General features: G+C 38.3%; 1 protein-coding gene across 1 annotated transcript in view; it reads right to left on the reverse strand.

Moving 5' to 3' along the window:
• Positions 1-11,927, reverse strand: part of CLIC5 (chloride intracellular channel 5) — an 83,533-nt gene extending 71,606 nt beyond the window's left edge. The window contains exon 1 of the mRNA XM_074895505.1: positions 11,436-11,927. Within this exon, the coding sequence (XP_074751606.1) occupies positions 11,436-11,927 (492 nt within the window). The remainder of the gene's footprint in view (positions 1-11,435) is intronic.
• Between the last annotated feature and the right edge of the window lie 5,760 nt (positions 11,928-17,687).

Below are 17,687 nucleotides of genomic sequence, written 5' to 3' on the forward strand. Positions count from 1 at the left end.
TCCTAGAAATTTAGACTGGATTAATTCCTCGGCACAGCCCATGTTGAGCGCTGGGATGTTTAATTCAAATAGATACTCTTGGAGGTTTGTGAATGGCCATTTCTAGCCAAAGTAAGAATTAAACCTTCTCTATATTCAATATCTGTCCCAACATGGAAAGAGAAAAGCAAGCAGTTCCGACCAGTGTTCCAGAAATCTTCTGTCTGACAGACAATCATTAAAACAGACTTCATAAATTTTACACAGATGAATCCCCAAATCCAAACAATCTTCAAACTGCATGTACAGAGCAGGCATCAAAGTATCTTGAGTAATATCCTGTCTGCACTGAATCAATGCAAAACTCTGATTAATTTCAGCACAGCTTACATTTTCAGTCCAAGCATTCTACTATTTAGAAATATCCCTGAAATCTCACCAAGCATATTAACCATGATCCCCACTGAATCACTTGATTAAAAATACTTGCCCTATAGCCCTTTATGATATTTGTCTGAACTGACAAGTTTAATTTTCTTTAGTCCCCAAAATGACAGACTGAAACATTAGAAGTTGAAATAAAAATATAGCTATTAGTTTCTTATAGTTTCTTACCATACATCTAAATTTGTCTGTAGTTTCTCTATATGATAACATTTTAAATTAGATAAGATCTCTATCTTCATACAGCAAAAGATGGCATTTCAGTGTTGCCCACTGAACTCTCTCTTACTTAAACACTATGATTCTTCTCTAAATATTCATCAGGTTTAAAAAAAAAAGAAAAAAGCCCTGCTTTCTATTCTTCCTGTTCCCAAACCCCTGAGGTATTTAAGCAGAAACATAATTTCATATTTTAATTTCATTTTTAAAATTTCATTAATTTAAAATGATTGAGAAAATGTGAATTAAAGCTCTTAGATGATATTACATTAGGCATGCAGTTTATACTCTTTATGTATAAGCATCAGAGCATTCGGCATGCTGCAGCACTGACCTCTTGGATAACTTTTTTTTTAAACAACGGGGATAAACTGAGTTTAGCCCCAAAACATATGAGGATGTCTAAGCACAAACTGTTTTAAAAGAGTGCAGATTTCATTCTTAATGGATCTTCTTGATGGATTGACTGTGAATAAGCCCATGATATGTGCAGGAAAGGTTACCTTCGATGACTGAATCACAGTGTGATAGTAAAACGAGATAAAAAATAAAAAACTGGACTCTCAGGTCAGCAAGTCTACTTCATGAAATTCAGGATTCCTGAATTATTTTCTCCAGTACTTATCTGGAAATTCCTAGCTAATAAACCTTAAAATTAAGAATAACCTCTAATGACATTAAACCCCCCCAATTTTATTAGTTTAAATTATTTCTCCTGCTATTCTTATTTAATGAGGACTTGCCCGTATCATTTAGACCCCTCACTAACCCGTCACATTTAGCACATTTCTGGCTAACAGAGACCTTCTTGCAATGAGGAGTCACCAAAGTATCACTGTTGCAGGTAAGGGTCCACATATTTACAGAGGAGGTATAAACCCGGGGCAAGTATAAAATACTTCTGTTGTCCAGATTTTAATCAAATAAATTTTAAAATAAATCAAAAAATGGTACAAATACAGGTGCGAATAGGTCAGAAGAGAGATTATATACCTATATACTCAGATGCAAAGCTTACACTCCTTCTATTTGCTTCCAACCAGTCCTCAAGCTATGGGTATATAGAGTGATGAGCTTCAGATGCTGATTTCCCAAAAAGCAGTAACATAGACAAGTGAACAACCCCATCTAAATGTCACGTAAGGATCCAGAGAGAAGCCCTCTGAAACTGCTAAACTTAAGATTCAGGACCGGTACCTGTGAGCACTCTTAACACCCATGTCCTGCTGGTGCTCTGCAGGTAGACCAGGGGAATTTACAAAGTTGATAGAAAAACATTATTGTTGCTGAAAGGAAAAGAGGTGTCAGGATAAGTGAAAAATTGTGAAAGGCACCAAAAAATTAATGAAGCTTTTTCTGAGTGACTCTAAGATGTTTACATCAGGACATTTCACCTCAAATAGAATGATGTGTTTACTTAAACAATCATAGGTAACTTAAACCAGGAGGTTATTAAAAGAATCTTTTTGCTGCTTGTTTAGTCTAGCTATAAAAGTAGAAGCAATCTGAGACAGGATGCAGCTGTGAAAAAAAAAAAAAAAAAAGGCACCTTTGTGGAAAGAAGATATGTGCAGAAGGGGATTACTGGCAGAAATGGAGACAAAAAGAATTGGCTGGTTTAGCCCCAAAACATCTGTGGATGTCTAAGCCTAAACTGATTTTAAAAAGCACTAAATGAAAAAATGAATGTAATGGACGATTCTGGCACAAGAACAAGGATGCGTTAGCTGCACGTGAATAAACGTAATTTGGAAATGAGGTTAAGGTGTCAAACCATCAGAGCAGCGATGTTCTGAAGCAGATTTCCAAAATGAATAACAACGGCCACTTTCAAATCAACCTTGATCAGTTTATGAATTATATATTATATGATGAGGCTGTTTGTGACAGAAAAGGACTCTATTTCATGTCCCAATAGGTCACCTCCATGAAATTTTTTTCAGATTACCAGGAACCCAAAACAAAAAAAAAATCATCTTGGTGAGCGTGCAAAGACTTTTACCTTTCTGTGCCTCATTTTTTATGAACCTATAAGCAGGAACATATTGGGTTTTCTCTCAAATATGTGTTCTCGAGATTTATTTCATTAACACTTGTAGACTGCTTTGAGGTGACTGCATGGAGCTTGCAACAGAAAAATCAATTAACTTGTGAATCAAAATCCTTTTTCCAAACACTGCTTGCCTATACTGAAACCAGACCTGTGCACCAATAAATTCACTTCACATCTATTCCTAAATGTATTGCTACAACTTCATGAAGGTCACTGATGTCTTACACTATCAGAGACATACCAACAGTAAGAAGTCAACCATAATTATATCATTAATTTATATTGAAAGAATCATCTAGAGGTCTAAAGATAAAAATCACACCTGTAGATAACAAATCAATGACTCATTTTAGTGCTGTCTTATCTTTTTTTTTTTTTCCCCTCGTGGAAGGTAGTTTCATACAGGTTCCTAACATCTGCCATTAAGCAGTTTTAAATATTTTAAAAATTACCACTGATATAGAAAAATATTCAGATGTTCCTTTTCAGCCACAATCAGAGTGTATGAGAGAACACTGAAAATATTTCTCATGTACCAGTAAATACAGTTGCAGAACAGCGGAAAATTTCCCTTCAATCCTGGGTTTTATGACCCAAAGAAATAAAGAAGATTTTTCTTTTCACAATTAAAATCTTAAGCTGTGTTTGAGCTGATACCTAGGAATTCAAACATTTGAAATTCAGTTGTCTTTTCTCTTTCACTATGGTGTCTAAAATAAAAAGTAACTACAAATGTAGTTGAAAGAAACATCTATAGGGGTTGCTGTTAAGAAAAGGATAAAGGTTGACTGAAGTTAAAGAAAGTGGTGGTTCTCAGTTTTGGAAAGATGATAAAATGTATCAGATTATTTTATTTGATTAAATTATACCATCCAGTGAACAGCTGAACTGTCCAACACTGTGGTTTGTTCACTGTTGCACTGTTTCTGAGTGTGGACATGGAAGGAAAAAAAAAAAAAAAAAAAAAAAAAGGGGGGGGGGGGGGGCGGGGGGCGGAAGTGTCAGTCTGGAGTTTGTTTCCAGATACTCATTAACAGAATTACCTTCTAGTCTAATCTAGTAATCCAGGTTTTGTATTTAAACTGTCACTGGTGGCATTCTCAGTTTGTTTAACTTCAGGTGACCGTGCCATTGTCTGCAGTGAAAGTTTATGGCTTGATTCAGTTGCCTAAACCTACGTATCCAGAAGCATTTGAGAGGCCCTAGGATAGCTGAGGCAATCTGTAAACGTGTATGAGAAAGGATCTGTGGGACAACCACGGCCTTCCGCAGAGGCAGCTGGAGGCCAGGAAGGAAACCTTAAGGCATCTAAAAAGAGCATTGCCTGGAAACAGCACTGGTTGGAAAACTGGATCAGGCCCCTGCTTGATTCAATGAATGGAGTCTGCAGAACAACTAACCTCACCCTGCAGCTGATGCCTACACTTGGCCACATGAATTAACATCCCACTGCACTATTTCAGATAGTTTTTGCTGCAAAGAGAGACTAGATATCCTGCAGAGATGTAGTTAATAGCTTACAGACACACCTTAGGTCAGGTGAGCCAGATCGAACCCTTGGTAGCTAAAGAAAACAAAGAGCAGAGCCAAAAAGCAGCTTTCTTCTTGCAGATTCCAAAATAATTTACATATTACCAGTTACTTTGCAGGGACTGTCTATTACTTAGTGTTTGTAAAACATCAGTCTCAGCAGAGGTGCTCTTTAGGTACTTCTGCAGTAAACAATTAAAAATACAAATCCCTCTGTATTGGGCAGAAGCCATTTTGACAGTACTGCTACATAGATAAGTTGTCAGGGACAGCAAAAAAGTAATCAATCCACAAATCCAAACATTTTCCTAAATGTAACAAATGGAACTGAGATGTTTCAAAAGAAAACAAACCAGACTGGGATAACAGTCTTATTTTCAGAACATCAAAGAGGGAGTCACTATAAAAAAAAAAAAAAAGAGAAATGAGTAAAAAAATACTGGTTTAGTTTTCTCTCGCTACGACCTACATATTTACATTGTATTTGCTATTGCTGCAATCACTGTGCAGTAACAATTTCCTAGACAATACGGGTCTGTATGTTGAAGCTGTTGCTACGCTACTGTGCTGTACCCAGCCACAGTCGCTGCTGGAGCCAAAAGCTGAAGGTGGCACGAGAGTGTCAACTACAGATTGATTCATGGACCTTTCCGGAGACATGAGCAAGGCACAGACTCAGCCGAGGTCCGAAGCAAGACCTTTTACCCTTTGTATCCAAAAGATTAAGCAAACTGCTATGACCTGCTGCCAAAGCACACGTTCTGTTCGTGACTGATAGTTGGGGAACTGGATGTTATCTGTAACAGAACTGCCATTCGCTAATCTTTTCACACAGAGAGTAATTCAGATAAGCATAAATCAAGCTATGAAGAGACCCACAACACAGTTTCCCTCCTCAGAAATAAGGGTTACAGAGCTGCTAGGCTTAGATGTTAAGACTTAAGAGATTACCAGTCTCCTATCCACGACAGGGTGCAGGAGGTAGCCATAAAGCCGTGTTGTATCTGCAGACTACGGTGTGGAGATACTACAGCTCTGTCTCTATTTTCTGAGTTAGTAGAGCAAAAGCACTGGTAACAGTACGCACCACATCAGATTTATATCAGAGCAATTCTCTGACTTCAAACTGTTTTCAGTGACGGGTGATCAGAGTCTTATCACATCACTTGGAGAAACTTAATGCTCTTGAAGTCAAATGGCAGGCGACATGCATTACAGCTGCCTGCAAACAGGAGAGTAATAAATGGTTGAGACCATTACAGAACCATTTATTAGGAAAATATCTGGGCTAGAAGATAAACATTTTAATCCTACACAAAAATGTTAAAGGATACAAAAATATGCTAAAATATGCAGTAAATAAAGTGGACAGATGAGGAATTAAAGAGGCACTCGCTGTAGTAATTTTTATTGGCACTGCTAGATACCTGTACCTGAAAACCAGACCTTTAAGAAATATATAAATTAACTGGAGAGAGATTGGAAAAGGTGAAAAAAAACCAAACAAACCCCTAAACAAAAAAAAAACAAAAACCAAAAACCAAACCCAACCCTCACAGACACCAAACCACTCAAAGTTTAGAAATGGTTACTCAAGCTTGAAGGGAGGCTGAAGGATCTGAATTTGCTTAATCTAGGAAAGCAAAGACTGAAGGAAAATTGATATCTGTCTTCTAATACATAAATGACCTACCTATTAAAAAGAAAAATAGCATAATTCAGAGTGACAGAATTTTAATAAAGGAAGATATTTGTCTCAGGACAATAGTTAAGCATTGACAGAGACTAATTGGTATAAATGCTTAATCTGCATCACTGAATGTTTTCAAAGCAGCATCTGTTAGGAACAGTCTAGATAAAATTGAGAGCAGGAAGACACATCTTACCACTTGATATTCATACCTTGTATTTCTATGTTGAATTGTACTTGTAAACTATCTTCAGTAAGACTATTTGCAGAAAAACAAACAAACAAACAAACAAACAACATTAATTTCATTTAAATTATCAAAAAAGGTATCACGTTTGGATATTGGCTCCCCATTTCTTGCCATGCACATGTTGCATCTTGGTCTGCAAATCTGCCATGACTGGAGAACTCCGAAAATAGTTCTTAGATCTTTCCTTGCTGAAGTTTCTCAGTGAATACTATTTAAAAGGTGAATTATGAATCATTTAACCTTTTTCTAAGCTTATTCACAAGACCAAAATAATACTTGCTTACTTCCATTATACTCATTATAAAAAATATTTTTAAAAGCTAAAATGTCATAAGAAGCCAGATTACTATAATTTTATCTACATATAGAGAGTTACACCTGCCACCTGCCTTCAGCCAGAACTCATTTTACTATCTGCAAACCTCAGTGGAGAAGATATGGTTTAACATCAGCCTTAATGTGCTGTATTGGAGTCAATTAAAAGACCCCCGGCTTGCATTGCTAAACGGTATTTCGACACCCAGTTATGCTTGTGAATATCTACGACCCCAAAACTGTAAAGTATAGTTGTTTTACTCTATAGACTATGAGGGTAGTAAGAAATAAGTGGTTGAAACTTTGAAAAACAGATATTCTGATTAATGGCGATATCCATCCCTTTATCTGAAACCCCCTGCAGGATTTCCTACCAAAAGCTACAAATCTTCATCTATGCTGGGTACTATTTTACTTTTCATCTGCTTCTACAAAATGCTCAGTTCTGCTCAGCAAAGTACCAGCATAACCACTAATTTAAGACTGGGCATCCACATCGTTACATTACAATTTGGTTCTGCTCTTTTCAAATAATAAATGCTAAAAATTAGCTATGTCCTGTAACTTCATGTTCTAAACCATTAATACACATTTTTAAACAAAGCTTTCTCAATATGCTCCAGAAAAGCCAACTCAGTGGGAAGGAGCATGATTTTTGCAGTGATACAAGCAATTAACCTTCCTGTCCCTGTTAACAATATGGTCGTAAGAGTTCAGCTCGACTTCGTGAGTCAGCAGGGAGCTAGCACAGAGTTGTGCCATCAAGTTAGAGCCCACAGGCCTTCCTGACTTGGAAACAAGGGAGGGGGAAGCATCTTGCAGAAAAAACAGAAATGTCCTTTCTTTCTCAGCTACTGATTTAAAGGAATTTTACCAAAGGATGCAATAACCTCAACGGAAACAGATAAAAGTTTAAGTTCTGACGTACAGAGAAGGTAAAATCAGTATCTTGCTTTAAACAAGCATTCTTAAATATAAGCACTGATATCCAGTGAAAGGACAGGAGGCAACAGGCACACATTGATACACAGAAAATTCCATTTAGACATAAGAAAACACATTTTTACCGTGAGGGTAGAACCCTGGACTGGTTGCACAGAGACATTGTGGATATTTCATCTTTGGAAATATTCAAAACCTGACCAGACACGGCCCTGAGCAACCTGCTGTAGGTGATCCTGCTCTGAGTAAGGGGTTGGACTAGATGATCTCCAGAGGAGCCTTCCAGCCTCCATAACTGTTACCCCAGTGCCGTGATCCAACATGCATGTTCACGATGCTAAAACACTGCATTCAATTCATATTGTTTGCTTAACATGAGGTGTTTATTGCTCGGGGTAAAGAATCACCTTCCTTCTTTTGGGAACTGTGCTCCTATGGCACAAGTGTGTACAGAGAGGGTATAACCTGTAGCCAGTCTCAGGCTGTCAATAAACCAGAAGAAAAGAAAATAACAGGGACTATTCTTTAAATAACAACTCAAGCTTCAGAAAAACAAAAAGTTAAAATTTTCAAAGAAAACCTTCGGGATAAACACACTTTTAAATACAGCATACAAGTGAAAGGTTGGACCTCTGAGCAACAGCTACAATTAAAGTCAAGCTGTCCTATACACTCAGTAACATTGCCTGTATGTCAGTCATATTTCTGTTCAAATTGCAAAGGCTTTTGTTTGAAGAAATTGCAACGTTACTGAAAGGTCATTAAGGTGGCTCTGACAAGCCTGGACACGCTGGATTCACACAAATGTCTCCATGTCGGTACACGCTATATTTTGCTATTAAAGGTACAGGGAATACCTTGACAAAAGTCAACGTTTTTTACTTTATAGTACATCCTGAAATAGTCCACTGGCAATGACATAGTTATCAAGTACTGATAATCAGTGAAAGGCGAGTTAATGTGATTTTAATATTTTCTTGGTGTCTAACAACACAGTACAGACTACAAAAACCATTATCCAGTCTGACTGAAACTACAGTCCTAAGGCAACGACACTTAAAATATTCTGATGAAGTTAAATTTCTATTCTAGACAGTGCACTGCAACTAAGCCTGATGGACTGTAAATTAGATACCATTTAATCTTCCCACTTCCTCTGGTTTTTCAGTCAACCTCTGTCTGACACTCACATTTCCAGTCACTCACAGAGATTTATTAGTGCTACAAACAAAGGAAGGAATAAATAGTGGCAGAATTGTCATTACCCCTATTGTCACACAGCAAAAGGTCCTCCTGTCACTGTTAATGTCTGCAGAAAAGAGCAAATCCAGAAGATGAACCCAGTTTCAGAGCAACACTGTCCTCAGGTGGACTAGAGACCGTACAAGGAGGGAACAGTCTGTGAAAAACAGCATTGACACAACTGAGAGATTTGGTTCCTATGTGCAAGAAGTGATAGCCCTCAAGTGTTTCACAATTCTTGTTATATATTACTCTATGACCTTCCATTTTATAGGCTGACTTTTGCTATCTGGATAATTAAAGATAACAAACCTGGATCTGCACTGCATGGAGTTAGTGCTTTATTACCTCGATACCAGAAAGAAAGAAAAACAAAAATCCAGAAATGCAATGTCATCAATTTCTCAAGGAATAAAACGCTGTTTGTAGGAGTTCAGGTCAGCCACCCGCCCAGAAGCATCCAGTGCCTGGCCCCTCAGGCCTCAGCTCCTGCTGGAGCAGGATCACAGCATGGATCACCTCAAAGCCTCACGTCTCATTTTCCAGCCAGGTAGGGATGTCCTGGGGCTCAAGGACATCTCAAAGGCACCAGGCACTTATGCTTTGGCAAGTGAATAGAGTCCAAAGTTTGTGCTTCTCTCTAGACTAGCTGATAAGCCCCTTCATGGGATAGTCAGCTACTCTGCACCACAAAAGCAAGGAAAAGGACTTCCTCTGTCCTTCTCCATGGCAGTTCTTTTCAAAATGCCCCTCTTCTCACTTTTCAGAAATTCAAATTAACCCCATCATCTCTGCTTGAATGGGAACATCTGCACTCATTTTCTTTTCTCATGCATAGAAAGAGAGGACACCATTATTTCGAAACAAGAAGAACGTGGAAGAACAAGGAATAGAGAGAGATTCTTTTACAGCCAAACCACACCACTCATGTTGCTAATACCGTGAAGCACTAACAAACAAAATATACTCAATTTGTGCAACTTTTAAAATACTTATGCAGGACTACAAGCAGAGATGTGAACTAGAACCAACACCAGAGAGCTTACTTTGTCCATATAATTAACATTGTTAGCAATGACCATGATCTAGTCACAGATACAGGACAGCTGCTGCTTCAAAGAGTCACAGAGTGTAAGTGCTCTGAAGATAAGAAAAAGTGCCCTCACACAGAAAACAGTACAAAACCCCTTGTGGCAGTACATGCGGACCCAGAACAATTCATGACCCAGCAATTCATAGATAGTCCCTCTGCTGAAGGATATACACCTTTTTGCAAGAGTAGTTGCAGTTATACTGAAATTCAAGAGAAATGGCTGAAGATTTGTGGATTTCCTTACGCATAATAAGACTAAGTAACCTGATAGTCATTTCTGGATGGTGTGTTTGTTTGGTTTTAATTTATCAATAACTTCAATGATTCGACTTTACACAAGAGTTAGAAAAGCAGTCACATAGACACTGTCACATAGAGAAGGGAGACATGAAGGGGGAATAACATCAACTTTTCATCTACAGACAGACATCACTCAGAGGAAAAATATTTAAATTATAAACTTCTTAATGCATTCAAAAGAATCTCAAGATTCTGTTGACACTTTATGAAAGCACTCTCCTTTACCCTACAATTAAATGTAGGATAACTTTTTAACTAACTCTGTTTTCAAATAAATTCAGTTTTACAACAGAAACCAAATGAAGTATTAAAGGAGTCCACCAAGCCATCTGATCTCCTCTAGCTCATACAAGATAATCAGCATCTCACACTAATGCAAAGGTTATAGTGTGTTCTTGCTTAAATAAACTAGATTTAACCAAATGCAGACATTACTGAAAACAGTTCTCACTACGTGTGGTAACAAAATCTCTTATTCTGCTTTCAAAGCACCTGTGGAACTGAGGAACAGAGTCTGATAATCTTATTTATGTTGAAAAGTGACAAACTTCACAAGACTTCTGCTGAAATAACAGAGTATTACACTCATGGTGTACAGTCCTATTCAAGGGAAATAACTTGAAAATTTATCTCTTACGCAGTTAAAGAGAAAGGACTGTCAGGTCCGTGTTACAGCCTAATAAATACTGAAAATGCTTGAATACAAGAGTTTTTATGAAGGGAAGTAGAACGTTATTTAAGAACACAGGTGTTTATGGTTTAGAAACTTAAGTACTTTACAAGGCTGAAGAAAGTGTGAGAGTCCCCTCAGTAATTTATACCTAACTTGAAATGAATGAAAAATAGATGTTAAAATTGTCGTAGAACTACATTAATCTAAATATTGAAAGGAATAAAAGAAAGACCTCTTTCAGGGATGGGCATTTGTGGAAATTTTATTGCCCTTATTCAAACTATAAATTCAGTTTTCTTTGTAGCATTAATAACTATCATTTTTGTGCTATTAGGTACTAGATAGATAGGAAATGCAGGGATAGCTGTACTAGCTTAACTAAATCAGCTCAGGTATCGCTAGTCTAGCTGTAACAGAAGGGAGATTTCATAGAATAAATTAATCACAGCAACACTCAGAATACTTTCACAATACTCATACTTCCACTTGAAGTGAAGAAATCCCAGGCATCTCCACACAAAACAAATCTTATCTTTCTGTGCATTAAGATGCAAGAGGTAAGTGAACGGATTGGCTCCCTGCAGCACCCCGGCAGCAGAGTTGAGAACAAAGCAGTGGGTAGCTGTATTTTACTGATTTGGAAGAACACATATGTTGATTTAGGGTTGAAAACTAGTGTATTTTTAGGAGCACCAGAGCTCTTACCTTTACATACATGAAAATCTCACAATCTGCCTGGAAGTTGTCGGTTTCTCCAAAGTTATTGTTAAGGGGGAACTTGAGGGAAGTTGGAGAGTTGGAAGAATTGCTCTGGCTCCGACGCAACTGGAAATATGGAGGAAAATGCACGTTGCTCTCAAACATAGTGCCCTCTACATGTTTATCTTCCAGAGTTGGGCTCATCAGATCCACCTCCTGGTATGGGTGGTCTTCTTCAGCACCATGGTGAGATGAAGAAGAACCATCCTCCCCATCAGCTCCATGCTGAGAGGCCACAGAATTACTACAGCTATCTTCTGAGCTCTCTTGACTGCTATCCATGCTCTCTGGGATAGTAGTGATGGAAGAAAGGGACGGTGGATCTTCATGGACACAATCATAAAGATTATCCCCTTTGTCTTCCTCAGAGTCTGGAATCTCATAGATATTGGTGCTGTCAACATTTTGATATACATTGGTAAAGACCTGATCTTCCATGACTGCTGGCTGGTGAGTTTTGCCTGCCTTCTGGTACCTTAAAAGACTACAATTAAAGTGCGATGTTGACAGACAAACGCTCTTTAGGAGGAAGCAGAGTCTGTGGTGTGCATTCTGAATGCTCTGCTACACATGGTAGATCTCCAACAATCATTTACCGAGAGCTTTAAATCAACAACTACACATTCACTGAAGTAGAAGATAGAGCTGTATCACTTTTAACCCCTTTGTTGATCTGACTGCTGGTAACTATATCTTAGGAGCTGTAATCACTTGTTCTTCCAGATAGAGCCTGGCCAAGTATAGCGAAAAACACCTGAAGCACCTGCCAGTACTAGAAAGCTATGGTAAAAATAAATGCGTTCTTTCATAGGAAGTCAAAAATAGTTTTACTGAAAATCTTAGGTAGATTTTGTGTAAAAAGGTAGAAATACAGACTTCACCCATTTACTCATATTTTCAATCATCTGCAGCGTTTCAGTGGTTACCTACAACATCATCAACAAATGATGATCATTTATAAAAAAATAAAAATTAAAAATAAAAAAAAAAAATGAAGTGTTATATCCACAAGAAAAACATATCAAACTTGAACTCTTTCCAGTTTTGCCACTGGTTCACTTGAGGACCTTGAACCACTCCCTTCACATTTAGCGACTTCATCCTCTCATACATAAACTAGAACCAAAACTATAAAAAGTCTTGTGAGCTTCCCTGGAAACTAGAAAAAGAAAGCACTGAATAAGCATTAACTATTATTATGTATATGTAATACACCAGTTCCTTAGAATCACATTTAAGTTATATATCTCCATGTCATAAGACATAGACCCAAGTTGCCAAAGTTGGGTTAATACCACTTGACTTCAGCAATCTAGTTAGCCACCTTGTCTACACAGTTCCCTTTCTCTAAAGAATGGAGACACACACCAAACTCCACAGAATCGAAGTGGATGAATACTTCCTGCTTTAGCATAAAATGAACTCCTCTCAAAGACAGATACACATCCCAGAGCATCTGAAATCAACTGAGCTGAAACTCATTAAAAATCCAAATCTGAATTTATTGAAGTTATGAGAACTTTAGAATTTATTGACTAATGATTTTTTTATCTGTTTACTGCATCTGGATTATGTAGATTATTATGAGAATTCTTATAATCTAATTATGTTTAACCTTTTGAGTTTGAGCCAAAAGGAAAAATAAAGGTGTTTTCCTTGTGATCCATCCTTGTGACTTCCTGAAAGATAACTGCCACAGCCAGGTTGGATTTCTAAAAGAAACACAGGAGAGAAGTTAGAGAGAAAGACTGTAATTCTAGCCATCTCCAAACAGAACGACCAGGGGAACACATGCTGTTCCACATGGTAGAGTAGCAGGTGCTGCTTGCCTGAGATTTATGATTGCAATCTAATGTCATTATTCTTATACTGAACACTGTAGATTACTAATAAATATCAAAAGAAAACCAATATTTCAGCTTATTAAACTTGGAATCACCTTCTAAGGCTCCTGGATAACCCCCAAAGTGACAAAATCATAGTCACAACCAAATCACTGTAACAGTGAGGAAAAACACTACAGCGGAATTTCAGTTCCCCAGATGGAACCAGCAATACAGTACCAGAGACACAGGTAAATATCAGAGATCAACGAGAGCTCATCGCTCATGAGTACGTTTCTGGCCTGACACAACTCAAGGACTTCAAGGACATGTAACCCATATCAAGGCCTTATTTCAACTATTACTGCTCATAAATTCCTGCCTGGCACAAGTGGTCCACCAGCAAACAGAATGAAGTACATTGCCTCTTTACGTTTTCTGCATGTAACTCAGCTACAGTTCTGCATGTGGAAATCCTAAATAAGAGATTCTGAAATGTGTGGCTATGTAATCTGTCCTGCAAACTTCTACCATTCAAGACCAGCTAATGGTAAGACTGATTTAAAATTATGAGATTAAACTACTAAAGCTCAAGAAACTTGGGGAAAAAAAAAAAAAGCCAACTAGAAACTTTTATAACTTTATGATTTTTTTATTAATATTTTTTACTTCTAAGAGAGTACTCACACTCCCATGTTTTGTAGAAATACAAAGGTATTTCTACCTGTGCCTGTTCAACTTGCTCTGTCCATGGCCTTGATAAGCAACTCCCACTGATCTTCAACCCCTTCTTACAAAAAGTGCTTGCAGGATTAAATAAGCTGGGATCATAAAAATTCCCTCCTCAGTCACTCTGCTGGCAAATAACTTGAGGAAGACAAGAGAACACAGACACATTCATGATGCAAAACAAAGAGCAAAGTCCAGCTGCGCAGTATTAAATCAAATGACTGATTTTTTTAGTTTTCCTCCAGGAAGACATTAGCAGGATACAGCAGCACCTGCTGGAGGGTATAAAATATCACAGGTAAATAAGGAGTAAGAGCATAACGTATGAGTATTATTTAAATAAATACTGTTGATGTGGATTTTATTGGTCAGAAGTGTGAGTTACCCGAGTTCTCCATTCCTCTGCACCTCTCCAAGAGCAAAGAAAAGTTCCATTCAGCTCTAAGATCCAGACTTCACTCTTTGTGACAGTGATAAAGCCCAAGAGTAAACTTGACCACACTTCAGAATTTATCCAGGTGAAAATCCGGTGCATTTCAAATCACATTATATGGACCCACCACTGGTGTACAACCCTTACATTTCACCTTCAGGTTGAGACAGAAATAATTCTTGTGCCACAATTCAAAAGTTATGTGACAACAAATGACATCCAAGCTGAGGCACCACACTGTGACCTGTGACACTAGTGCCCTGGCCTGCTCCTCTGTGTCCTGTGCTGCTCCCTCCCCATTCCCCAGCCAAAATCGCTCCGCTCCAGAGAGGAACAGGGCAGGGCAGCTGTGTGCATGTGCCTCCAGTGAAATGGGGCTTCTCTCCTACAGAGGAGGGAGAGGAAAGAGGTTGTATCAGGCAGGAGAACAGGAAAAGCTCTCAGCACCACTTTGCACTCCATTCTCCACTGGAAAATTGTTAGATGTTGCAAGTGTGAGAAAAGCAAAACAGTGAGAAATCTGTAAAACACATATTTCCTTGACACAGGGTGCCTAGAATAAACACAGGACAGGATGGAGGTCCAGTGCTTTATGTTCGTCATGGCACCAAAGAGGAATGTGAAGTGGGGTGTAGGCCCCGTTCTTTCACCTGTCTCAAGGACAGATTTACCTCCTGCTCTACCCTTTTCTCTCAAGGGATGATTTTTTGCAGTAGCCTGCTGACCTTGTTCCTCATCCTCCCTCTTTTTCCCACAAAAACCAGCTGTGCCCCTTGGCACCAAAGGATGTACTGTGTCATCACTCAAAAGATAATGGCTTGACTACAGTCCCACCCCCTCACACATACATACAAAGATAAACACTGCCCCAAGTTTGTACAGAACTCGGAGAGACAATAATCCCACACCAAATTGGAGGGACAGATGGACGGGTTTGTGCTCTTGCCTACCCCCACAAGGGATGCCTTTTGGTAAGATTTCCCTCGGTTACACCGAATGATTACTTGGGAACTAAGCTTGTGTCGTTTTTGTGTAGTGCTATAGAGCCAACCCGCAGTTCGCGCATTTATCGTAGGCAATCTTAGAGAATCTGTAGATGTTGCATAAAAATAAACCATACTATTCATGAACCTGACTGCTGCTCTTGAACCAGACCTACAGCATATGGGCTGTTTGGGCATCTGGGTCAGACCTATAGTTACAGCCCTAACTGGCATAGCTCTTAAGAGATAAATCCAGCCACCTCTAGCCCCTCTAATCTCTGAGAATTGGCTAGAACACAAGGGGATTCATCTCCTACCAAATTTATTCTCACCTTAAATATAACAAAAATGAAATTCCTCTGAGTAACAGTCCTAGAATGGAAGATTACAAAAAAGATAAATCAGCAATTTCATCCATTCCCTAAATTCCTCTTCTCCCAAATCTAGGTGTTGAATTAATGTGGTAGTTAGTAACAGCAATACTTTCTGCTGTTAGTGCTGTAATTCAAGTTGTGTCACTTCCCACTGCATGTACCATCCATATCCATGTGAGCCATCCAATAACCGCGGTCGCTGGCTTTGCAGAAATAACCACATAAACCATAAGCAGCAAAATTCATATCAGGACAAAGAACATGAAGAACAGAACTCCTCATTTTCAAGGTTTATTTCTTACTTCATGACTGAATTTACATTTTTACTCTGACCTTATTCTTCTTAAAGCAAGGAATTCCAGAATTAACATGATGATAACTCCAGTTAGCATAGATAAGACACGTTACAGTCAACCACTAAGTCTCAAGGGTCATTTTTAGAAGCTTTGTTTATACTAAATTCAGCTGTCTGTCATTCAACATCTAGATTACGGTAATCGCCAACTCCTTCTACAGTCCAATGGACAGCGATGAGCATCTCAGAGGATGTGATAATAAGAGGTGGAAAGAATTATGTCAGAACTCTCCCTAAAACAGGTGGGTTTTTAGACAGCAAGGTTGGAATTCACCTACATTTAGAAGCCTACAAATGGACATCAAAACTCATGCTAGGAACCTAAATAATTGCCTGGTTCACTCTAAAGAGATACACAGAGCTCAGCTCAGGAGCCCAAACAAACACAGACATTTATTGGTATTTGTTTCCTTAGACAAACTTGATCTTATCTGAAGGACAGGAAATACAGTAAGGGCCCTGGCACACTTAGAATAGTATGTTAAAATCAGACCACAGAAGCTACTACTGAACCTTTACCTGTTCATCCTGTAACCCTAACAGAAATCAGCACCTTCAACTTCGACTTATTTTAAAACATCAAGCAGAAGATCAGCTTGTAAAGAAACTCCTGCATTGCTAGAGTCAGTTATCCCTCACCTCCAGAGCAGAAGAGTAACAAGAATGTTTGACCCCTAAATTGCATACCTGACATCTTCTCAGAGATTAATAATCACAGGCAAAAAGCCACATTACACTATTTATACAACAAGACTTTTACCTGGGTACCCCTTTATTAAAGCAAATAACGTGCATGTTTTCTAATCATTCCACAGTATTGGAAACTTCAGCTCGTTCATCAGTGCCACAAGCAGCTTCAGCAGTTAATAGCTCTGTTTAGAAATAGCAACCTGCTTCTACTGGAATTTCTCAGGAGGTCATTTCCAGTTGGTTATTGCTATGATTTTAGTGCTTTAATTAAAAGACTCCTTCAGTTTTATTTCTTCTCTGTGAAAATACTTGCACATTTTAAGAAAAGAGCCTGTAAAACTTTCTTCATAACCTAAACAAATTGAGGTCCTTCAGTTCGTTGCTTTAAAGTATCTTTTTCCAGCCATTAAGAGAAACAAGAAAAATTAATAGTTAAAACAAAACAGAGTTCTTAGAAACAGCTGAACCTGAAACTGAATGATGGTAAACAAGATTTATGTCAGTACAAACTGAGCCATCTTAGCACCCCACAGGGTCGGGCCCTTCATTTGCACTGAAGAGCACTCACTGCAAAAATCAGGAATGTTTCTGGCCATTCAGGATGCTAGTTTTCCAAAAATAACTTGTTTTCCTTGTAAAGCTCAAACATTTCCAAAACTTTGCAATATGAAGTTCAAAGTACATTATCAGAACTACACTGTGGGCTCTGGGAGAAAGATTGTTTATGGTTTACAGACATATTACTTGGGACCTGTAATAAAATCATACCACTTTGTTTCTGCTCCTGACAGCCCTAAATACCTGGATGAAA

The sequence above is a fragment of the Athene noctua genome, chromosome 1 (genome assembly GCF_965140245.1).
Source record: "Athene noctua chromosome 1, bAthNoc1.hap1.1, whole genome shotgun sequence".
Classification (NCBI taxonomy): domain Eukaryota; kingdom Metazoa; phylum Chordata; class Aves; order Strigiformes; family Strigidae; genus Athene; species Athene noctua.